The 25,123-nt window shown below is 32.7% G+C and overlaps 1 protein-coding gene across 13 annotated transcripts in view; it reads left to right on the forward strand.

The window, feature by feature from the left end:
• Positions 1 to 25,123, forward strand: part of LOC118186517 (uncharacterized) — a 102,107-nt gene that overhangs the window by 26,808 nt on the left and 50,176 nt on the right. For 3 of the 13 annotated variants that reach the window (XM_035356623.2, XM_085820916.1, XM_085820915.1), the window contains exons 2-3: positions 18,932 to 19,051; positions 20,476 to 20,747. The exons of 4 other annotated variants lie outside the window; for them this stretch is intronic. In XM_035356623.2, the coding sequence (XP_035212514.1) occupies positions 20,516 to 20,747 (232 nt within the window). In that variant the 5' untranslated portion in view covers positions 18,932 to 19,051; positions 20,476 to 20,515. Of the gene's footprint in view, positions 1 to 18,931; positions 19,052 to 20,475; positions 20,748 to 21,617; positions 21,783 to 25,123 lie in introns of those variants that run through there. 6 more of the 13 variants (XM_035356627.2, XM_035356625.2, XM_035356626.2 and 3 more) reach the window with 4 other exon arrangements.

The raw sequence follows: 25,123 nt of genomic DNA on the forward strand, positions 1-25,123 counted from the left end.
TAATGTATAACGGACAGTATAAGCTAAGCTAAAATTATCTAATTCAGTTAATGTTGCAGATAGCGTTGTTCCTTAATCTTCGAATTGGATCTGGCTTATTATTTTTTGCAGACTGTTAGAGCAATTTTATAAAAGTAAACTTGAACTTTCGATTATGTCAAAAAGAATTTCCGATTCTGGAGCTGCCAAAGGATCTACAAAGCAAAAGCATGTTTCGATGTCCATCAAACAAAAAGTGGAATTGCTGCAAAAAATGGATAAAGGAATATCCTTTGTTTCTTAACCATTCCGAAATCTGTTTATCAATTTCAGGCTGCTCTGAGGGGGGAGGGACATCGCGGCGCGCAATGAACTGGAAGTTGAGCTGTCAGCACTATCCTTATCTTCAGGGCAGATGTTTTTATTTTATTCAGCTTATAATTCCTTACTAAATGTATTATTTCATCTTGATGTATTCCGTATATGATATGATTTAAATCAAATTCCTCGTCATTATAAATATCACAAGTACACATCAAATAGTTTTCTGGTTGCAATTTTCTAATTTCGACTATGCGTAATGTATGCTTTACGCATGTGCGCGTTGAAAGAAATGTTTAATAAAGTAAACAAATAAATATTAAGCTTTTTTTTGTAAATTTTGACACCCTTTAGATCATAATTGTTCTTTATTTCATAAATTACGGTTTCATATTTTTAATTTTGTAATTTCTGCATGCCATCTTACCAGATTTAAACTGACGATCTATAATCCGGAATCGCCGAAGTCCGGATTAACGACTTTTGACTGTATCTCCTAATTCGAGTTCGAAAGTCTTAGGACTTTTTTGGAATTCAACTACTGATACCTTCAGTTTTAAAGCTACACTGCACATCAATGCACCTATAACAAAGAGACGCATATTGGCAGAATCTGCTTGCATTTTCGATTCTTTAGGTCTCCTATCTCCTTGCACTATATTGATTAAAATATTCTATCAAAAGCTATTGTTAGTTAAAGGCGACTGGGATTCAGTTGTTCCCCAGTTATCTCAGATGATTGGTTTAAATTTCAAGAAACATTCAGTCAAATCAATAATTGTGAAACTCCGAGATGTGTCATACTTACAACAGACAGTGTTATCCAACTACATGGATTTTGTGATGCATCTTCGCAGGCATATGCAGGAGCCATTTACTGTCGTCAAAAATGCAATGGTACAGTTAAGGTTAATCTTTTGGTATCAAAGACTAAAGTTGTGCCTATAAAGCAAGTATCCATTCCCCGATTAGAACTTTGTGCTGCATATTTGTTGACCAGATTAATGCGATCTCTTTTGAATATTTTAAAGAAGTTTAATTTCGAAATCTATGCGTGGATGGATTCCAAGGTAGTTCTGTCTTGGCTATCCGCTCAACCACGTAAGTGGAAAACTTTTGTTGCAAACAGAACATCTCAAATCATAAAAGTGATACCTATTAAACATTGGAATTATGTTCCTTCTAAACAAAATCCTGCAGACGTTGCTTCTCATATTGAACCTCAACTCCTATCAAATTGTACTTTGTGGTGGAATGGTCCACCATGGTTGCACCAGGAAGAGGAAAAATGGCCTAAATATGAATTAAGATCTAAAGATGATACTGAAGTAAAGGCTGAACAAAGATCTGATCCTATTTTTATTTCTCATATATGTTAATCGAATGATTTATTAGCTAATTTATTTGAGCATTATTCTTCTCGCCGTAAAATTGTTCGTATTCTGGCTTACTGCCAAAGATTTATTACTAATTGCAAGAAGCATCATGTTACTCAAAACATTTCACGTAGTGGTATTAACTCCACCTGCCTTATGCCGCTAACATTTCTAGAGATTTGAGTAGCAGAAAAGTTCATTATTCGTTGGATTCAGGATCATTATTTTGAAGATGATTTGCGATGTATTAAGAAAGAGAAACCTTTACCCAAGAAGAGCCAACTACATTCTCTATATCCATTCGTAGATAAAGATGGTCTCTTATGGGTGAAAGGACGTCTTCGAAATTCATCTTTAGCATTTAACATCAAACATCCCGTCATACTTCCTTCTCGACATAACTTTAGCTAATTACTAGTGAAAGAACTTCATATTTCTTACCTTCATGCTGGTCCTTTTTTGTTATCACACCTCATCAGGCAATTTTACTGGATAATTGGAGGGAAGAGACTGATATGCAGCTGTGTCAACCATTGCTTAATATGTCATCGATTTAAAGCTGCTTCAACTCCACAGTTGATGGGTGACTTACCTGAATATCGTGTGAACGACCTTTTTTCGCATCTGGTGTGAATAACGCTGGCCCTATTACCATGAAATTTAATAAGGGTCATGGTTCTAAAACAATGAAAGGTTATATAGCTCTGTTTGTTTGCTTGTCGACTAAAGCTGTGCATATAGAAGCAGTCAGTGACCTGATGGCAGACTCGTTTATCACTGCACTTGGACGTTTCATTTCACGTCGCGGTGCACCATGGCATATTTACAGTGACTACAGCACCAATTTTGTGGGAGCATGCCAAAAACTACAAGAACTAAATCAGATTTGGTCTTCCTTGTATGCAACAGAATCGTTTTCCCGAGAACTAACTAAGTCATTTATTGAATGGCATTTTATACTGCCTGCTTCACCCCACCGGAGGAATATGGGAAGCTGGCATTCGCTCAGCGAAATTTCATCTGAGAAGAGTATTGAAAGAGACTCTTTTAAGCTACGAAGAGTTGTCAACACTACTTACTCAGATCGAGGCTGTTTTGAATTCACGTCTACTTACTTATGTGAAAGATTTTGATACTGACTCTATTAATGTTTTAACCCCTTCTCATTTTATTACAAGTGATACTTTGACTTCCTTTCCAGAGACACATCAGTCGGTTTGCACAAGGAGTTCTAGGTGGGAACTTGTACAAAATCTACGATGTGGATTTTCAAATCTCTGGAAAGGGGAATACTTGACTTCTCTTCAGCAGAGATCCAAGTGGCAGCACATCAAAACCAGCTTGAAGATAGACAGGGTGGTTCTTGTCATTGAAGATGGATCTCCACCTTTAGCTTGGCCTATAGGGCGGATCATCGATGCAAGGACAGATTAGTTCGCGTAGCTACAGTCAAAATTAAGACTGATGTCTTCAAAAGACCAATTAATAAACTTTCACCTTTGCCTGTGTATCAGGACTAAACCTGATAGGGTGGGAGTATGTTCACTTCCACGCCTATCGAATTAATTTCTACCTTTGCATTGCCCTGCGTTGGCAACACGCTTTTGAGATTTGTCGTTTGTAGAATTCGGTCACTAAAAGCATAGCTGACCTGTAACGGTTGTAAATCTTATTTTAATGCTTATCTGTATTGCTGAATTATTACTAAATGTTTACATATGAATGTTTTATTATTAAATGTAAGCAGTTTGGTTTAGATAGACTAAGAGTCGTTGAATTTATTAAGGATATTTAAAATCGAAACTACGTCATCCATTTTGGCGCCATTCTAACACAGGAACGTAAACGGCGTTGAAGCTTAACACAAACACACATGCACTATCTTTCTGAAAATGTTGCTCCCTTTAAAGGGCCAATCCCTTGTCTAACAAGAGACAGTAAGCCTTGTGGGACATTATGCATATATTTCTTATGAAACATCATAATAATTATTAATTTAGTCGACTTTTTTTTTTTTTTTTTTTTGGGTATTGTTATTGGAAATTTTCTGTTGAAATTCAGTTTACAGTTAGCTTATCTGCCTCCAATGCATAAAATTCCATATTGGTCTAAAAATGAAAAAATACTTCTTACCTTATTATCTGGAGATACCTTACTATTTTTGAAAGCTTGAAATTTCTCTTTTAAACTCAATATTTTGAATCATCTTTATACGTTTGGCTAATTTTAGTTCTAAGTTCTTCAGAGGGCCAGAAACTTTGTCCTTTACTTTGCAGTTGTTAACAAACTTAAAAATAAAACTTAAAAGACCAATAATTGTAGTGTAACTTTTACTTAAATTAAAGAAATCCTCAATGAAAGTGTTAACTTTCGCATGAAGAGAAATATTAGTCACGAATTTTAAGTTCATTTGGAAAGTCCTTCACAATGACTTCCACTGGAATCTCTTTATTTCGATAACTCGTTCCTTCTCAGAAACATAAGGCCTTTCTATCACATATCATTTGGCAAAAGTTTACTTGTGTCCGTACCTCTGTATATAAGATCACTCATATTCTATTCTCATTTGATGACACATGACACCATTGATGACCATTAGTCAACGCTTGAATTGCTGCCTTTAGGTTTGCAACAAAAGTCTTCAGGTGATAAGGTTCCCTTTAATGTTTTAACCCCTTCTCATTTTATTACAAGTGATACTTTGACCTTAAAAGTGTAATCATGGAATCACTCCAGAGATACATATTGTTCACAAGGATCTCTAATGCAGATATAACTAAGTAGAAAGTCTGAAATCTGGACGTCTATTATCCGTAATGATCTAAAATCCGGACCTCAAAGCCACAAAACTTTTTTTTGGTATGCTTTATGCATGCGCATTTGATTTTTCCTTTCATAACAAAACATGTGGAGGTTTTCAGTTAAAAATTCCGATTCTTAATTTCACTTAGGCATTAAATAAAATACCTCATTATGAAAAAACAATCATGTAAGCATAAATCTGTGAGATTAATAATTTGGCTCCATAGCTGAGTATCTGCTTGGCATCCATCTCAAACCCAAACATTCACCTATTTTATATCTCTGACGCTGACCTGACGAGTCATTATTTATTATAATTTGCTTTCATCACGGCATGTTTATCAATACAAGACAGCTTCAGTAATAACTCATGTAGTGATGTCTAAACTTTTTTGTATTAGTAATTGAATAACAAGAGTATGGCAACCTTTTATGCTAACAATACGCTCGGCTATGATTATAGATTTTTAAATTCTCTAAGAAATGTTGACAAGGAAATTTCAACAAAAATTTCTTTTCATATGATGAAAATAGATTTTATTAATGAAACTCATAGGCCAAAAGATTACATTTAGTGCTATTTTAATTAAGAATAACTGATATGTTATTCACCATAAACTCAGAAACGGCGGCAAAATATGTCAGCACCGGACGGCAGAATTTAGGGAAGACGAAATTTTTGGAATTTGGGGAAGCACCAAGTGGCAAAATTAAGGGATGAGAAGTTTTTTATGATTTAGGGAAAGCAGTGGGATCCAAAGTTTAGGCGCGGTGAAAATTTAGAATTTAGGAAGGCACTTCGTAGCAAAATTTAGGACTCGTAGAGACTGCACCAGGCAGTATCTAAGCCTTTAGTATATGTGGGAGTTTATTTATTCAGGACTCTGATTAGTTTTAAGCATGTGCAAGAAATAAACATAGCTATAGTAAATAACTAAACTGATACAATTCAGGTTTAATTCAGTACGCAATAGGATCAAGACAAAATTTAGGGAGACAACTTGGCTTTCGTCGCCAATCTTGTGATACACAGCCAATAACATATAATGGACACTATTAAGCTAGGCTAAAAATTATCGTTACTGATTCTAAGGCATTTCAGTTAATGAAGCAGACTGCGCTGCTCCCTTATCTTCTAATTTGATCCACTTTATTATTTTTGGCAGACTGTTATTTACTATTACGTCTCTTTTATAAAAACTAAGCTTGAACTTTCAATTATGTCGAAAAGAGTTTCCAATTCTGGAGCTGCCAAAGGATGTAGTTCTCTAATTTTTGTTGTGCAGTTCTCTAATTTTTTACTTAGCAAAAACAGATTGTTTTGAACATAAGGAGAACCAACAGTGTGGGGAATGTAAAATTGTGCATAATGGCGAGTTTCTGCAATTTTTTTATGATTTCCTAAGTTGGAACAGACCGCTGCGTGCGAGGGATGATGAGCACAAAGAAAAGTAGTGTTTTTATTTTGTATTATTCTTGGGTTTTTATTTTGCTAATTGGTTGCTTGTCTTTTCCATTTAGCTGAAAAATTAGTGACCAATAATTAGTGAATATTTGGAAGAGGTGCAGATAATTAGAAAGCATTACTGTAATAATAATGATAATTATTACAGATGTATAATAATATTATGATAATTAGGATCTAGTAGTAATAGTTATGATAATTATTTATTCTATTATGATAACAGCTGTTTGTTACACATTAAAGTTATATATACATATATTGTAACGTATTTTGTGGTTTTTATCGAAATAAGAGATGAACTTCTTAGTAAAGCATAAATTTTATTCTCAAAGACAGATAATTTAAATACAGTTTTATCCGTTGCAACTTTACACTCCAGCTTACTATTACAGTTTCTTTTTCTATAAATTTTTCGTACCTCTACTACTGCTAAAACTTTTGGAATAGTTTTTTAAACATTTTCTCATGCTGTTCAACAACAGTTACATGATAAAACTGTGACATTGCCAATTGAATATCAAGGATGATAAATATGATTGTTAAAAAATTAATAATTTTTCATGTTTTTAAAGGTTTTTATTTCAATAAGAATATCAAAATTCAGCTTAACTTTTCTTCTCGGAGGTGACTGTATCTCCTTCGATGTCGAATCGGCATTCATTAAGTGAAGAGGCACACTGTAGACGAACACTAGAATATACTTAAAACAACATTAAAAATTAAAATTCAAATTTTAACACTCCGGAATACGTCTTAAGCATGTCATAGTATACATTGTTCTCGCCGCTCGTTCGAAGTGCATTGTAGTTAAAGAAGAGTTGAGTTGCAGTGTGCTTCTTACAAATGATAACTATCCGCGAAACTTTAAAGGCTCTGTTTTTAACACTCTCCCTTTTGAGTTTCAGGAACGTTGATCCAGAACTCAACACTTTTTGGTCCATACCTTGAGGGAGGTTTAACAACACGTCCAGTTCTTGTTATTACAAGATGGTAATTGAAATTCCTTTGGTTCATAGAAGGTTCTCCTGCTAACATAACATTCTCCACATTGCTGACATGGTTCTCACCATCCAGTTCTAAAGGACACAGCCTTTTCATGGGTCTAGTCACAAGTCCTGCTTTAGTTTTAATTTTGGCGGTTCTAGCTACTCCATCTTTGCTGATGTAAATCGATAATGTTCTTCCTAAAGGCCAATACAATCTTTTGAGGTTATCAGTCCATATTAATACAATATCTCCAACGTTAGGGATATAAAGTCTGCTTTGAGCTATTGTCCTATAGATTTTGGCCAAAATTAAGGATTTTTAAGGACCAAAAATCAATTCCAAAAAATCTAAGGACTCTTAAGGATTGTACGAACCCTGAAGGGTGTTATTTGAGAAGAGATCTAGCCCATTCCTCCTTGCAGCCACAATCAAACATCACTTGAAAAGGTATGTAGATATATTTCCTCTGACTTCTAAACATCTTAATGAATCATTGTATGTCGACGATTTTATTTGTGGGCAAGTCACTGTTCAAAAGGCTTTAAAGACTTGTAAAGAAAGTGTAGACATTCTAAAAGAGGCAAGCATGGACCTTCGAAAGTGGAGAACCAATTCTCCTGTGCTAAGTAAAGTAAGAATTTAAACTTCAATGTAGATCAGGGTGAAGAGTCTCTAGATACAAAGTTGATAGCTTAGCTTCAAAAGTATTGGGAATTGGTTGGGATGAACAAACTGATGTTTTATTTCGATACCATAAAACTGGAAGCATTTCTTTTAAAAAGAACTAACACAAAAAGACACTTACTACAAGCGGTAGGTTGACTTTTCGATCCAATAGGTTTTATAGAACCATATACTATTAGAGCTAAGTACTTGATGCCAGAAATTTGGTGTTTAAGATTAGACTGGGATGAAAAATTGCCCAAACAGTTAGAAATTGCTTGGAATAAATGGTGCGATGAGATCTAAGATGTAAAGGAAATAATTATTCCCCCGATATTATTTTCAAAATTCTTTGCCCAGTCATACAATCACAATTCAATTACACTGTTTTTCAGATGCATCTAAGAAAGCTTATGGTACTGTTGCGTACTTGCACATAGAATTAAAGGATGGAAATACCATTTCTAGGTTTGTAGCATCAAAGGGCAGGATAGCTGTGTTAAAAACCCTTTCGATTCCCAGATTGGAACTCATGGGTGCACTTTTGTCTTCAAGATTCAGCAATAAAATTTTAACTAAGTTTTCCTGTTATTCGATATTTTTGGACAGATTCCTCAATAGCTTATTACTGGATCAAAGGTGATCCAAATAGACATAAGGTGTTCGTGAAGAATAGAATACAAGAAATACAAAAGTACAGCAACCAAAGGAATGGCATCATCATATAGGAAAGAATAATCCCGCCGATTTGATTTCTAGGGGTTTATCCTTAAGCGAGCTCAAGACTACCGTATTTGACAGCATATAAGATGCAGCACTTTTTTCCCTAAATTTGGTCTCAAAAAAGTTACCTGCGTCTTTTACGTGAAGGACACAGATTAACTTTCAATACTGAATGCTATTTTTAGCCTGGATAAAGGTCTAGACACACATAACTTTTTCTACATCTGCCATAATTATTTTGCGCATGCGTGAAATATCTGTCGCCAAAAAGCGCCAAAGCTCGAAGCTGATGTCGAAGTTCGAACAGATTCGACAGTCACATTATGTCTATGGAGCCTTTCCTTCTTTACACAGACTTTCTTTGACTCAGCCAACACACATGTCGGTATCGGTGCTACTCTGTATAAACATGTCGGTATCGGTGCTTAAAACTATTTGTTTAAAAAAATTACCCTGGAAAATATGACTACAGGAAACAAGAGATTAAACTATACAATTCAGTATAAACTAGGAGTGTTAAACTACGCCAAAGTGCATGGAAACAGAGCAGCAGCAAGGCATCTCGGTCCACCACCTGCCGAAAATATGATATGTTCTTGGCGACTGCAGGAAGATCAACTGAAGACTGCTAAAAAACAAAAACGTAACCTTCGATGCCCAGCTCCATCTTAGCCTGAACTTGAAAATGCCGTAAAAATGTGGGTGACAGATAAGAGGAAATCTGGGATAAGTGTTTCAACTAAAATGATAATCAGTGAGGCCAAAGGATTTGCAGAATCGGATTTTTTCAGGGTCTGAGGGCTGGTGCTACAGGTTCATGAAAAGGCAAGGCTTCAATGCACACAAAAACTACTATTGCACAGAAAATGCCAGCAGATTATGAAGAAAAAATACTAGCATTTCATAGGTTTGTTATAAATGCACGCAAGAAAACATCTTTTGAGCTCGGTCAAATAGGAAATATGGATGAAATTCCACTCACATTTGATGTACCATCCAACAAGATGAAAGGTAATTGCATTCAATGATTGTTTATTTGGCTTTTACGAAACGTGAGAACTAAAAGAAACCACATTTTAAGTTATTGTGGTCCTCAATAGCTTATTACTGGATCAAAGGTGATCCAAACAGACATAAGGTGTTCGTGAAGAATAGAATACAAGAAATACAAAAATACAGCAACCCAAAGGAATGGCATCATCGTATAGGAAAGAATAATCCCGCCGATTTGATTTCTAGGGGTTTATCCTTAAAGTTCAAGACTACCTCATTCAGTAAATTAATTAGGATAATTGCTTTATGTTTGAGATTTATAAATAACTGTAAAGTGAACCCACAGTTAAGAACAGATTTCATATGTGCTTCTGAATTAAGACATGCTACTGAAGTTTTAGTAAAACTCGTACAGTCAACTGAATTTCAAAGGGAAATAAAGTGCTTAAAAATGGACAGTCTATTCCAAAAAATAGTAAAATATCATCTCTGAACGTATTTCTTGACAAAAATGAGGTACTGATAGTAGGAGGAAGACTGGAGTATTCTAAGTTTTCTGAATTTCAGAAACATCAGATACTCTTGCCAAAGGCTCATCATTTCACGTATTTAGTTATTGAATATTATCATAGAAAATCCTTGCATTCTGGTGTACAGACTGCATTATTTTTAATAAAATAGTCATATTGGATATCCTCTCGTCAAGATCGAGTTAGAAGAGTAATAAATAAGTGCATCACTTGCTTTAGAACGAAGAATCAAACGGTAAGCCATATGATGGGTAATCTACCCAGGGACAGAGTCGTACCTTCTAGACCTTTCAAGAAGGTCGGATTAGATTTCGCAGGACCTATAATCATGAAACCTAATTTGAAAAGGTCAAAGATGACTTTAAAGTCTTATATTTCATTATTTATCTGTTTTTACACTAAAGCAGCACATTTAGAAGTCGTTTCAGATTTAACAACAGAAGCATTTCTAGCCTGTTTACGATGATTTATTGCCAGAAAATCCAAACCAGCTGTCATCTGGAGTGACAACGCCACAAATTTCAAAGCTGCGAGAAATATTCTTAATGCATATAATGAAATTTGCAAATCTAACCCAATTCAAGAATTTTGTGCAGAAGAAGGCAACCAATGGAAATTTATCCCACCAGCTTCTCACTTTGGTGGACTGTGGGAAGCAAACATAAAGTCAATGAATTGGATTTTGTTAAGGGTAGCAATATCAGCTATCATGAATTTTGAAGAGTTAATTACTTTAGTTAATCAGATAGAAGCAGTTCTGAATTCCCGCCCATTATCACCGCTTTCTTCCGATCCGAAAGCCTTTAACTCCAGAACATTTTTTGACAGGAAGTGCTATGTTATCCTTTCCTGAATCACATACTGCTTCGGATTCTCTTTCTTTTCATTCCAGGTGGGAACTAGTTCAGAGACTCCAAGCTAAATTTTGGAAGCGGTGGCAATTCAGAGTACCTAAATCAACTACAGAATCGTGCTAAATGGAGCATTTCACAGCCGAACATACAGATTAGTCAACTCGTACTTCTAAAAGACTCCAACTCCAATCCTTTTGCATTGGCCATCCAAGTGTATCCTGGTCCTGATGGTCTGGTCAGAGTAGTTGAAGTTAAGACGTCTACACAGGTGTTCTTCGATGAGCCATCAACAAAGTTATTCCATTAAATGATATGAACTTGAAAAACTTTTATTTTATATATAATTTACCAATTTAATATTAAGTTTAGTGTAATTTTATTGATCTCAATATTATAAATCAAAATTTATCTCAATATCTGAAAATTGAAATGTAAACTCCATGGGAGTTTAAGTGGGGAGAATGGTAAGACCCGCGTAACACTAGAGGGCACCTTCAGTGTGCTCAGATAGTTGATGGAAGATGTGACACATTGATGATGTGAGATTTCTGAGATTGTGATATTATTATATTTAATTAAATCAATTTCTATTTCATTGATTGCCTTAACTGAAATTTTATGTAATACTATGAACCACCATACATTCGAAACTTGGATTACCAGTGAATCTTCAAATCACTGATGCGCAGTTTAGTTAATGCCTATTCTTCGAGACACAGGAGCCACTGTAGATGTTACGTCTCGAAAATACATAGATAATGTTGATGCAGTATGTAGAGATTCAATTTCAAGAGTTATCAAAACTGTATCTAAATCATCTCAAAAAACAAAATGATATGAAAGGAAATCAAATTAAGTTTGTGAAACAGAAGAAAAACAGTGATCTAGAAGACGAGTTTCAACCAAATGCAAAAAAAACCTCGTCACATATGTGCATTTAAAAAATCAGAATCTAATAATGAATCTAAAGAAGCACAAGATAAAGCTTTAAGAAGTACTATTCATATACCTGAAGATCCTACCACTGTAATCATATAAGAGTGTGAGGATACCTAAGATCCAATTCCTCATATTCCTTTTGTTATACCCATACCAAAAGTCGAATTTTGAAAATAGTTTAAGAAAACATATCAAGATAAAGGTGTTTTTTACTAAAACTGAAAAGGAACTTTTTCTGCATCAGAAGATGAAGAAGACCCAAAACGGTAACAAAAAACATAAAGAAAATGCCTCCATGTTATCAAAACGTAATGGATGCATTTTTACAGAACGTTTGCGATGGATTTCTTACTTTTTGGAGAGCGTCTGGAAGAACAATGGAAACATAATATTTGAATGCTTTATTTCTGATACTAAAATCTTTTTTCTTCACGTATTTATCTTCCCTTTATTTTCTCTACTTTTCACTACACATAAGCATGGAAAACATCAAAAATATTAAATCTTATCACATGGGCAGGCATTATAGAAAGGGATTTTTTTTATTAATAAAGATATTGAAAACTTACAATTTAAAACATTCATCTAACATGTCTTAATGTATCATACACAGAGCTGGCACTAGGCATTTTCCCACATGATGCAATCTCTGTGGATCCTAAATTCTGCTACCTAGTGCCTTTCGAAATTTTGCTTCCAATTCTAAAAATTCTGCCACACCAGCTCTGTAATCGGCCTTTACCATATTTATTTCATATTTCTTTTGAATGTTCATATTACTAAAGAAATAAAATTAGCCACTTTTTCTATACACTATAAATGCATTTAGTGTTTTCTTTAAAATAAAAGAAATCCTTATTTAATTTTAAAAATGCTAAAATGAAAAGGAAACGTGTTGAAGAAAGAAACAATACATAAAGAAAATTATTCTTAAAAGATATGTGCAGTTATTATTATGTAAATTACCCAATTGTTTATGATTTCAGCCTTTACTATAATTTCCCATTCCTGTTTTCTCATATGATAGAGTTAGTGAGCCAGATTAAATTAAAATTAAATTGTATAATCTTTGACCACTAGCCTACATTTTAGTTTGAATTTTACTGTTCTTGTTTAACCCTTTGCGGTGCACTATAAGTTAACGTCGGAATTTCAACAAAAGAAAAGTTGTATGCAGTCTATTTAGTCCTAAAGGAGTATACAGGTAAAATTTTGTAAAAATTGCACTTACCGTTTTAATTCTGTGGGTGTTCCATGAGGTGGAACACTGCACCGCCAGAGCTTTTAAAAGTGCGACTAAGCAAGCATTGCAGTGAAGCACGAAAATGAGTAGAAGCGTTTGTATAAGAATGAAAAAACTCTGTATTATGGCTGTATACATGGTTTTCTGGATATACACAATATTCTTGAATATATACGGATAAATGAGATAAATATCTATATACAAAAGTCCTATATACAAAAATATTTACAAATTTTCAGAAAGAGTTAGACCTCTCCGCGCCATTTATGGAAAATTAATAATAAAAAGATTAACTATGATTAATATTAACAATAAAGAAAAATAAGCCTATAATATATACATACACGAAAAATATCTACACAATTATTGAAAAAAAACGGGAATGAGACTAAAAAGCGACAGCAAAAAATTTGCGCAGGTCTAAGTAAAGATGAGTCAAGCTACTAATAAAATTCCCGCCTAAAAAACTACTCTCAAAAAATTCGAGATGTCAATATTAGGGCTTTCCTAACACAAAACACACCTCACACCGCAATACTGCTTTGTTTGAATTCATTCCCCCCCCAAAAAAAAACAACAGAAACAGAAAACGTAAACAACGGATGTTCTCTCCTAAGCACAGATGTTCTGATTTGTAACAGCGTGAGATCGCTAAAGGCGCAGTGTTCCCGCTAATGGAACACCCGGTTTCATTCAATGATTCTGCGTATGGTTTTTGTATGAAAGATTAAAAAAAAAAAATATAGAACAAATAATTTGGAGTACAGCCAGCAAAATTATGCCTATTTTTTTTTTCCAAATAAAATTTTTTATATCATTAAAAAAATAGAGAAAAGTACTTGAAAAAAAGTGGATTTTAATAACACATAATAAATGAAAATTCTGTGTCTCCTTGTGATATGCTGCTATCTACTGTTTAAAAAGAAAAGTTCAAAGTATATTATAAAGGCATTTTTATCTATTTACGGTTGAATTTAAAGGTTTCAGAAGCAATTCAATTTGGGTGTTCCATGTAGTGGAACACTGAGCCGCAAAGGGTTAATTATGTCACTGTCAGCTGTAATTGATTTTGTTAGCATCAGAACATGCCTTTATGTTCTAAGTTCTTTTTAAATAAGAGACTTATTTAAACCTTTCTCTGATATTGTAGTTACTTTTAGACATAGCGATAATTTGCTATGTCTAATATGACGGGAGTTTTGGACTATTTAACTTTTACCAGATCAACTAAACCCTCATAGGTACATTGTGGAGAGGTTGACAAGTTAGGACGTAAAGCACGCAGAAACTAGCGAGAGCATTGGTTTGCATATTGAGACAAATCTCTAATTGTTAGAGAAGATGCTTTTAAACCTTTCTCTGATATTGTAGTTACTTTTAGAAATAGCGATAATTTGCTTCACATATGTCGGGGGTTTTGGACTATTTAACTTTTACCAGATCAACTAAATCCTCATAGGTACATTGTGGAGAGGTTGACAAGTTAGGACGTAAAGCATGCAGAATGTAGCGAGAGCATTGGTTTGCATATTGAGACAAATCTCTTAATTGTTAGAAAAGATGCTTAAAGAGAACAAAATTGATATAAACTAGCCAAAATGTCTGGGAAGGTTTCAAATTAAAATGTTGGATAAATATTTTGTTGAGTGTTGTTGTTACAAAACATAAGTGTTTTGTAAAAAGTACTTATATTAAAATTGATTTTGAATGTAAGTCCTTAAAAGCACTTGCATTAAAAGCTACGAAACATAAATGTTTTGTAGCTTTTAATGTGTAATTATCCTAATATCATTTAAAGATCAATATCATAAAATACATATATTTTAAACTGTGAAATTTTATTAGATTTTGTTTTTAGTAGAACAAATATTGTTAAAAAATAATATTTAATAGTGGCCATGTAAATCCATAATGACTAAGATTATCTAACTACCTAATTTCATTATTTATAACTAAGTGCTAACCCTTGAAAATTATCTCTATATATTAAAGCGAGTTATTGCCTTTCATTAATATTCACTGTGGTCACAAGATAAAACACAAAAATGTAAAATTCAAGTAAAACATATTCTTTGCATCTATTTGAGATTTCAAATAATACAAAACAACTTATCACCTCTGGTGTTTTAATGGCTTATTGGAACCTTAAAGAATATTAACTGTTAATTTAGAAGTCAAGCAACAAAAATCAGCATTATGTTTTCAATTTTTGTTGTTTGACCTCTAAATTAATATTTGTTCGGTGTGTTATTATACCTTAATTATATTAACTGGGTTACAACCTTTGGAACTCTACACGAAGCTAGGATACAAACTGCATCAAACAGAGCCTGACTACTTTCAACACTTGTCCCAACCATGCCTACATCAGACCTTTCAGGTTTGTTTTAATTAGCAAGTCTCTCTCTCTAGACAAGCAGCAGCGGTAACAACATTCCTCTTGTTATGAATCATGCTGATTATGATCTTACTTCTATGCCTATGCCATTTGAAATAAAATCTACCTGCTACTTACTAAACCTCTAGACTGACCAAATATGTGACAAAATGAGACATAAAAAAATCAACATGAAGCTAACTGTTAGTAAAACGTAAATGTCACTTATCTTCTTTCAAATATGTCCAACTATTGTAAGTGTAAAATATTTAATGCTACTTGGTAAGTTGCATAAGGTTTATTTTATTCTCAAACTTATTAGTTCAAAGGGGCTTTGTCCCTGAAGGACTATTGTTTTCATTTTGCGATTTTGCATCGGACACATAAACGTCGGTTCACTTTTCAAACTGTTGCCACAAAATGTTAGAGTCCTGCATTATATTTGAAGAAATTAAATAATGAAAAATCTGCATAAATGATTGTCTATTTCTCGCATTGTGATAAAACAATGGTACATAGAGCCATCGAATTTTGAATGACGAAATCCTACTGCGAATATGGGCATCTGAAATCCCAAATTTGGAATTTGTTTTATTATAGATTTTATATTTTGTAAAACTTTAACGAATTTTTGATTTACAAACTCAATGCTTTAAAAGCGAGAAATGGCAACGTTATATAGAAAAAAAAAAATACTTTTATCTCCAGCTCGCGAGACTGTGTATATCGGAAATTCTAAAGATATGCTTAATTTAACATTATTTTGCGATATTGCTCTTGAACTGAATTTTATGGTTTAAGTGCAAAGAACATGATATTTAATAAATAAAGGTAACACTCAAAACGTTAAAAAAACGCCCCTTTGGACGTAATTTAAAATCTGAAACATTTCAGATTTTTTTTTTTTTTAATGATTATGCTAATTAATTCATGTTTAGTAATAATGCATACTACTTAGGGATCTATTTTATTTTCAGGATGATATTACAAAAGTGAAATTCAGGCATAGATAATATTTTTAATTGAATTTATTCAGTTCCCATTTGCTCATAGGTCCTTAATTTTTTTTCATTAATGGTCCTTAAAAGTACTTAATTTTCATGTGCAGAAATGTGTACGAACCCTGAAACACATAAAGTGTAAATTTAAAGCTTAATGTTTTTAAAAACCAGTTGTTTAATTTCTCTTAGCTTTGATGAATCTTCTGTGATAGTATGCTAGTTTGGTACACTTTTCTTAAAAAATACTGCATCAAACTCCTTCAAATTTTGCATGATGGTTAAAAACATATCATTTAAGAATAATAAGCAGTATTTTAAATTTTACTTAAAAAGAAAAAAATATTTAAAATAAATTAGTAAAATATTTTGAAAATCATAGGAAAAAATGGTATTAAATTTTTAATATATCCAAAACTAATGATCATAAATTTTATATCATGCTTAATTTCAAATAAGTAGTTAAGGTAAACAACTGTGAAAAATTTAAACCTTCTAGGCTGAAAAGCTTTCAAGAAAAGTGTACCAAAAGTTAAAAAACACGTTTTGAGAAAAACTGAAAAAACAATTTAGACACTAATAATTTATAAAAAAAATTATTTTAACATTTTCCTGCACCATAATCATTTTGAAACATTTCTGCATCTAGTTATTTTTGTTTTATTAACTTATATTTCATTTTAGCCATTTTAGAAAGCTTTTGGTAAGCAAGATGGGTCTCACGAATTCTATCACAATCTATTTTCAAATCAAAATTGCGCCAAACTAAAAACTCTCGCCAAGCTTCGCGCTTACCTCGATTATGGAAGATTAACCCTTTGCGGCACAGTGTGTCCGATTTGGACACACCTAAAAATTTTCTTCTCTACGCACAGAAAAATTGAATGAAAAAGAATTTAAAGTTACTGTGAACCTTCTTTATTTATAGTAGATTGCAGCTCAACACAAACCAGTCCATATATTTTAGCCATGTTTATTTTTTTTAAGACCCTCATTTTTCAAAGAAATTTTCCAGATTTTTTTAGGGTATAAAAGGAATTGTTTGAAAAGAAATTTTTATGTTATTTTTTTTTTTTGTTGGCTGTATGTTAATCTCCTTATTCTATATTAGTTTTAAATTGTTCAAATCTTGCCTAAAATCAAACGGTGACACTAGGTGTGCCCAGACCATGCTCACCGATAATCTAGGACAACTAAGAGTCTGTATTCTTTGCCCCATCTCATCGGTCAGTTCATTGACAACAATGCTCGTTTCAGCACTCTTTTCGAAGCTCTATTCAATCAGTGTGCCACTTTGGGCACACCCACAGAATTAAAACGATAAGCGCTATCTTCACAAAATTTTACTTGTGTACTCCTCTAGGCCTAATTAGACTGTCTATGTTTTTTTTTTAAATCAAAACTCCGACTTTAAAAATGTAGCGTGCCGGAAAGGGTTAGCCATATGATTCTTATACTGATGCATTCTAAAATGATCAAGAATATCAGGTATTGTTTCAATAAGATTAACACCTGTAAGTTAACGATTGTTTAAAGAGGGCTAGAATCATCAAAAACCAGGCGAATTTCTGAAGCTTTACTATTTAATCACTGGCCTGTGAGGTAAATAGTGACATTAGTTATTCAGTTCAGTTCAATACATGTTCAGTGATATTCATTTTTTGTCATTCCTGGAATACCTTTTGATAATCATATGAAAGTTTACCATATTTTAACTTATTATTTTTTATATATCATCTCCAAAATTAGTTAAGTGAACTTTCTTCTTAACAATTTGGGATAAATAAGCTATTCCTAAAATTCCAAGTTCCATAAGCAATGTTCCTAACATGCAGAGGCAAAGTAGTTAAAATGCTATCACCCTTGCAGGAATTCTCTTTCCCAGTTACCATCCACCCGAGTTTAGTTTTCACAGCTGTTAATCCTGAATCTAGTTAAATAAGCTTTCAGTCAGCAATTGTCTCAAAACATCACCCCAATCAAAAGGGCAGTGCTGCTTTCCTCACAGAAAAAATCTGTTAAGTCTGTTTTATTTCTTTTAAGTCGTTTTGAATGCTTTGTTATTAGTTATCAGAATAAATTCACATATCTTCTTCTCTGAATGAGCTTCAAAACTATACTTATATGAGTTTCTTAAATCACTGACTTCGATAGAAAATACTTTGTTTCTTCAGTTTCCCTTAATTCTCTCCAAACAACGTGTGTATTACATTTTCATTTCATGGTAGAGGAACATTCAATAATGGTTTGCTTATGGTAACTATTTTGGCTAGCCCAATGGCAGAAAATGTGAATCTTGCACTCTTCACCTTGAGCCCCTAAAAGCTTGCAAGGAAACAGTTTCACTTCTACAGCAATTAGAGAGGGAATTCTGTCTTTTACATGCAACCCCCCTTTCTTAGGGTACTTTATATTGAAACCAGAATTATTACCTTGAGAATGATTCAGTAATTTTTAACGTTACAAAATTTGTTTAAATGATTGCTTTTTTAGGGCGGGAAAAGCATGCACCTTTTTTTAATAAAACTGTTTTTTATCTCTCAAAGTAATTTTGTGCCTTAATACATCTTTCGTTGGGGTTAAACTTCTCTAAAAAATAAAATAAAATTGCTTACCTGTATTGTTATCAAGGCTTACCAATGCAGAGGTTATTCCAAGATCAATTTCCTTTCTTTTTCTAGGAACAGAACTCTTATTTTTACAATTAATGTGAAAAATAAAGATGAAGAAAATTCAGCAATTGTTCTAAAATATATGAACTTTTGGAATCAGTTGACTCAGAATTTTCCCTTCTTTCCCAGGTAAGCAGAACTTCTTCCTTGAGACAACTTTCTACTTATGGAATTAAAAAATCTCAAACTTTTCTTGCATTCTTTCTCAGCTCTCCAAATCTCTTAGTTTTGCTTCCAGCTTGTCATATAAGGCTGCCAAATCGGTCTTGATTCTTCCAGTTACATCTTTTTTCATAACCATGCTGAATAAATCACCAAAATAAATCTGGGCCAGCAAATCATCTCTTCCAAATTGTTCAAAGAGCTTTTAATAATTCCCCGCTTTTGCCGAAAAACGATCAATTTAAAGGTTCAGCTTTTGGTTTTGGCTGCACAGACTGTACCATTTTTTATCTTTCATCAGGTAGAGAGGTGTTTTAATGAATTTTTTGAAATAGGCACCAAAAAGACAAGTAATCCTTTGAATCACCTGAAAATTTCTTAGTGTTAATTTTTTATAGTTATTATTATTTCTTTTTTCCATTTCTAGCTGCAGAAGCTTCCTGCAATCGCATTTCCAGTTTATCGCAAATTTCTACATTTCTGTCTATGCAAGTATTGGCTACTTCAAAATCATTGGTGTACAGTTAGTTTCCTACCATCTTCAATCTTCCGTAAACAATCAGCAGTTACTGACTGACAAACTTCAAGCTTCTGAAACTTATCAATAAGTTCAGGTTTAAAAAAACTTCATTTATGTGTGTAACTTCTTTAACCAGCTCATTTTCAATTTTCTTTCAATTTCTTTCAATGACATACTCAATCCATTCTGTTGTGCCTTTAACGCTATCAAAAGTTATGCTGGCAAATCCATCTGTAGAGAATAATTCAAACTTAAAAAACACTAGGGAACTCCAAACTTCAAAGGTTACGATTCAAAAATACTAGTTCCGTTGAGAATACTACTTTCTTATGTTGAATGAAAAGATGTAATTTGATTGAATTGAGGGTGAAAATCCACAAAATTCGAAAAGAACCAAGCTATTCAAAAAATTGTGAAAATTCAGAAAGACAAAAGTCATTCCAAAAAACATTAAAAAACTTAATTGAAGCGCATGTAACACATACAAGGATAGACTCAAAATCAAAACTTTCTGTCACCTTTCAAACTAAAGACTAAATCTGATTCTCGTACATTCTAGAAGGTAATGTCACTCTACCCCAGATTTAGTTCACCTCAGTTTGCAACAGATGTGTAATAGTAGTTGTTCCAGTGATGCTCTCCAAGCAATGCTGTTTGTGATGAGATAAAGCAAGTAAGGGGTTGGCCATTCCCAATAAATGCATTAAATTGCAATTGTCCAACCATTTGAAGAGAAAAAAGTAATGTTGTAGAACTTTAATTTCATTTCCTATTAAATATGAGTTTTTAATTTTGAATGTTAGTAGATTTTTAGCATATATGCAAATAGTTTATAATTTTGTTATTTATAGTAATATTTAATTTTATTTAGGTGGTGAATAACTTACTATATATATTAAAAAAAAAGATTCATGGATGATAAAAACTGCTGTTCATTATGCGGGAAAGAATTTACTTATCCTCAGAATGTGTTGAGGCATATGAATAAAATACATAATGTACCTCGAAGAAATAATACTTCAAAGTTACGTTGTCCAAAATGTGATATTGCCATTCCTACCCATAAACATCTTCGGGAACACTTAGCAGGCACCCATGAAATTCAAATTGAAAAAGAAGAAAAATTCTTTGAAAGTGTGGAAGGTAAATACTTTTATCTTAAATATTTGATGTATGAATACTTTTTTGTGCATGTATAGAGAGATATTTCAATGTGTGGTACTCTATGATTGACAGGGTCCACTTGTTGCAAAACGAAATGTTGGTGTAAAATGTAACTAGAGAAGATATTGGCAACCCTAATAATACATACAACTTTGTGAAAAGAATGAGTATTTGATTAAATCAATTAAATACAAAAATTTACAAATAAAACAATAAATGGATTTTCTACAGTAATTTCAGATTACACAGGAGGTGTCAAGCTGCTAATTTCATTTAACATTGCTGAAAAGATTTATGTCATTTCACACAGTCCATCATATGGATTGAAACAAATAGAAATCTAGGAGGCAGCAGCCACTGCTGCATTTTATTTTTCCTTTTTGCTTTGCCAACTTATGTAATCGATTCTTTCCTTTCATAAAGAAAACAGGAAAGGGAGCATGTAACGAAAATGTAATTGAAAATCTCAGAATAAAAAACTGTCAGACTAGTGTTCATTTTTCCCACTTATTTGCACTCATGTCAGTAGATTCTGATTGTAAAAATTGTAAAGAATTACATTTGGCTCTTTACTTCGTACTTGGCACTGTCACCACAATAATCAAAAAGTGCAAAATTTGCTAATGTGAGCTAAAAGGAAGCATTTATTAAAGTGAACTTTTTTGAGCCAAAGCTAATTTGACAGCAACAGAAATGTGTAAATTCAAAACTAAAATTAGTGAAAATGTGTATACATGTGAAATGTGTGTACTTTTTACTTTTTACTTTTTATAATTCATACTTGAGGTGCTATAAGCCTCAAAACTCACTTTTTGTCTGCATTACTTTTGTATCCGATTTACTTTTCAGATTGGTGCCACCAAATTTTTATCATCGTATGTTATTTTTAAAAACAGCTAAATAATGAAAAATCTGTACGTATTATGTCTGCATGTATCACTGTGGAAACATGATAGCAATTAAAGTCACCATCTTTTGAATATTTGAATGGAGCTGTCCACATTTTCAATGTTAGTACGTATTTAATTTGTACCTCAAATCAGAATTTTGAAATTTTTTGTTTATTTCAAACTTTCCATGAGTTCAATGAATTTTTTATTAATGAATATTTTATTAACAAACTCGGTGATCTGAAAGTAAGAAAAATTGTCAAACTGATCCAAAATTCATTTTTATCTCCAGCCTGCCGGGCTGATCGGCAAACTGTTAATAAAGTTCCAAATTAAACACAAAAAAGTAATATTAAGAAAAAAAAATTTTGTATTTCATCTTTCTAAGAAAACTGTACATTGATATGTTGAACTTAAAAAACAGAAAAATGTATCAAACACTTAACTCTGTATCAAGAATTTTAAACATATGCTACTTTTAAAGATTTTGGGATTTTGCTGTTGAGTTCTATGTGACATAAGTATGAAGAAAGTGATGCTTACTAATAAGCTCAAAAGACAAGAAAAATTGTGTTAACAGGAGTGAGCCCCAAAACAGATTGGTAACCTGCAATGCTCAGAAAGGGCATTTAAAAAAAAAAAAAAAAAAAAAAAAAAAAAAAACCTCTTGTGCCATGTTAAAAAATGAACCCTTTCAAATATTCTTTTTTACTATTTATATTTTTTAACATTGTACTCCTAATATCAAACAAATGTAAGAAAAGTATATATATTTTACATTTATAATTTACCATTTATTTTTACTGCTTATACAGTACAAAGTGTGATATCTGGATGTCCAATATACAGAATGACTTATAATCTGAATGACAATATACAGAATATCTGGACCACCAGGATTTTTTTTAGAAGTTTTTTGCAGAAAGAGAGAAGGAATTAGACTCCAACAATAGCATCTCGCTTTAGTATATGCTGAATGCTTCACATATGCATAGTAGATACTTTTTCATAGTAAAGCACGTGGAGGATCCCGATTCACTTTGGCACTTAAGGCGGTTTGTTGACAACTGTCTGTCTAATTCTTTCAACATAGACAAATTTAGCAGTATATTATTACACACACATACACACGAAAAAGGCAGTGAAGTACTAAAAAAGTCTGTTCCCACATAGAATATATCTTCTAAATTCTGCAGAATTATAAAAAAATGCCGTACTATAACACATTATTAATAAAAATTTGCTGAATATCACTTTTGTTTTTTAGTGTTTTTTCGTTTAGTATCAGTTTTGCAAAATAGAGGGTGCTACAGCTGTATTTGGTACAACAGTCAATTTGCATTTTTGGGAACGTTTAATTTTTCTACATTGAAGTGGTTCTTTTTTTACCTCTGGAAACAAAGTAACATTTACAGACTAACCATAGTTCAATTCGTTCATCAAAATGTTCTTGTTACAGCAGAAAATGTACATATATGTCAATTATATTAAAATACTTTGCAAACTTAAAAATTTTGTTAACATCATTGCATCTTTAGCCAGATACGAAACTTGCCAGGCGAATTTTTCCACATCATTTGTTTTCCATCACCTACACAGTTGAACACGCATTACGAATGTGTACCATTTACGCCCTAAACAATTTAGGAGAAAATGTTTAGTACTTTCAGTAGCCATATATAGATTCTGTAAACATATGCAAAACATTACCTTCTAAGTTATTCAGCTAATGTATTAGTGTATTCACCAAAAAATTTCTGAAGCACAGTGTTTGGTTCTCCCCTAAATGTAGTTCAAATAAATTATTTGACTATATTATCAATAAATAGCCTTAGTTGTGGGAAAAAACTAATTTTGAACCATTTTATGTAAAACGTCGAGTACTGAACTACTTTTTTTTTTTTTTTTTTTTTTTTTAACTTTGGTGTAATTTATAGAACTTAATCACAGAAAAAGAATGCATTCACATCATACAGTACAAAGTCTAAAATCCAGACGTCCATTATCCGGAATGATGTAAAATCCAGACCTCAAAACCACGAACATTTTCTCCTAGGCTTTACGCATGCACATTTGAATCCCCCCTCCGTGCATAATAAAACATCTGGAGAGTCCCGATTCTTAATTTCACTTCGACATTAAATAAAATACCTTGTTATTAAAGAAACAGTTATTTTAGCATAAATTTGTACGTTCAGTAATTTCGCTCCTTTGCTGCGTATGTGCTTGGCATATATCTCAAACCCAAACATTCCACATAGCTACATCGTTGATCTGATGCCAACCGGGGACTCATTATTTATTATACTTTCCATTCATCACCGCATGTTTATCAAAACATGACAAATTGAGTAATGACTCATGTAGCGATGCCTAAACAATTTTTTTTATGTTAGTAATTGAATAATAAAGGAGTATGGTAACCTTTTTTGTTGACATTATGCCTGGAGATGATTACAAATTTAAGTTAAATGCCCTAAAAAATGTTAACGAGGAAGAATTTACCAAAACTTTCTTTCCATATGCTAAAAAAAGATTTTGTTGATAATACTCATAGACCCAAAGATTACATTTAGGGCTTGTGTGGGCGTATCGACTCGGAGAATTTAGGACCCATAGAGACTGCATCAGGCGGTAAGATATTTAACACCGGCTCTCAATAAGGCTTAAGTATATGGTAGGAATTTATTCATTCAGAACTCTGATAAGCCTTAAGCATGTGCAAGAAATAGACATAAATAGAATAAATAGCTAAACTAATGCAATTCAGGCTTAATTGTCTCAGTAGAAGCAAGATAAAATTTAGTGGAACCACTTGTTAGTCGCCAAGCTCATGATGCATAGCCAAATGTTTATAGTAAAGGATAGCTAAATTTGATGATGATAGCCGCTAATTTTAAAGGTTTTCGAATATCGCAAGACAAAGGTGAAATTTTCCAATTAACGGATTTTGTTAGGAGATGTGGAGAAGCGGTAATAAATGAAGATTATACAGTCAAAAGTCTTTAATCCGGACTCGTCGGGACTTCGGGTTTTCTGGATTGTCGGTTTTTCCGGATTATAGATCATTAGTTTAAATCTGGTAAGATGGCATGCAGAAATTATAAAACTAAAAATGTGAAACCGTAATTTATGAAATAAAGAGCAATTATGATCTAAAGGGTATAAAAATTTACAAAAAAAAAAAGCTTAATATTTATTTGTTTACTTAAGTAAACATTTCTTTCAATGCGCACATGCGTAAAGCATACATTACGCATTGTCGAAATTAGAAAATTGCAACCAGAAAACTATTTAATGTGTATTCGTGATATTTATGACAAAGAATTTCATTTAAATCATATCAAAGACAGAGCACGTCGAGCTGAAATACTACATTTAGTAAGGAATTATTAGCCAAATAAAATAAAAACATCTGCCCTGAAGATAAGGATAGTGCTGGCAGATCAACTTCCAGTTCACTGT

This window comes from Stegodyphus dumicola, chromosome 7 (assembly GCF_044657685.1).
Source record: "Stegodyphus dumicola isolate Sdum_Otavi_A_Nest chromosome 7, ASM4465768v1".
NCBI classification, from domain to species: domain Eukaryota; kingdom Metazoa; phylum Arthropoda; class Arachnida; order Araneae; family Eresidae; genus Stegodyphus; species Stegodyphus dumicola.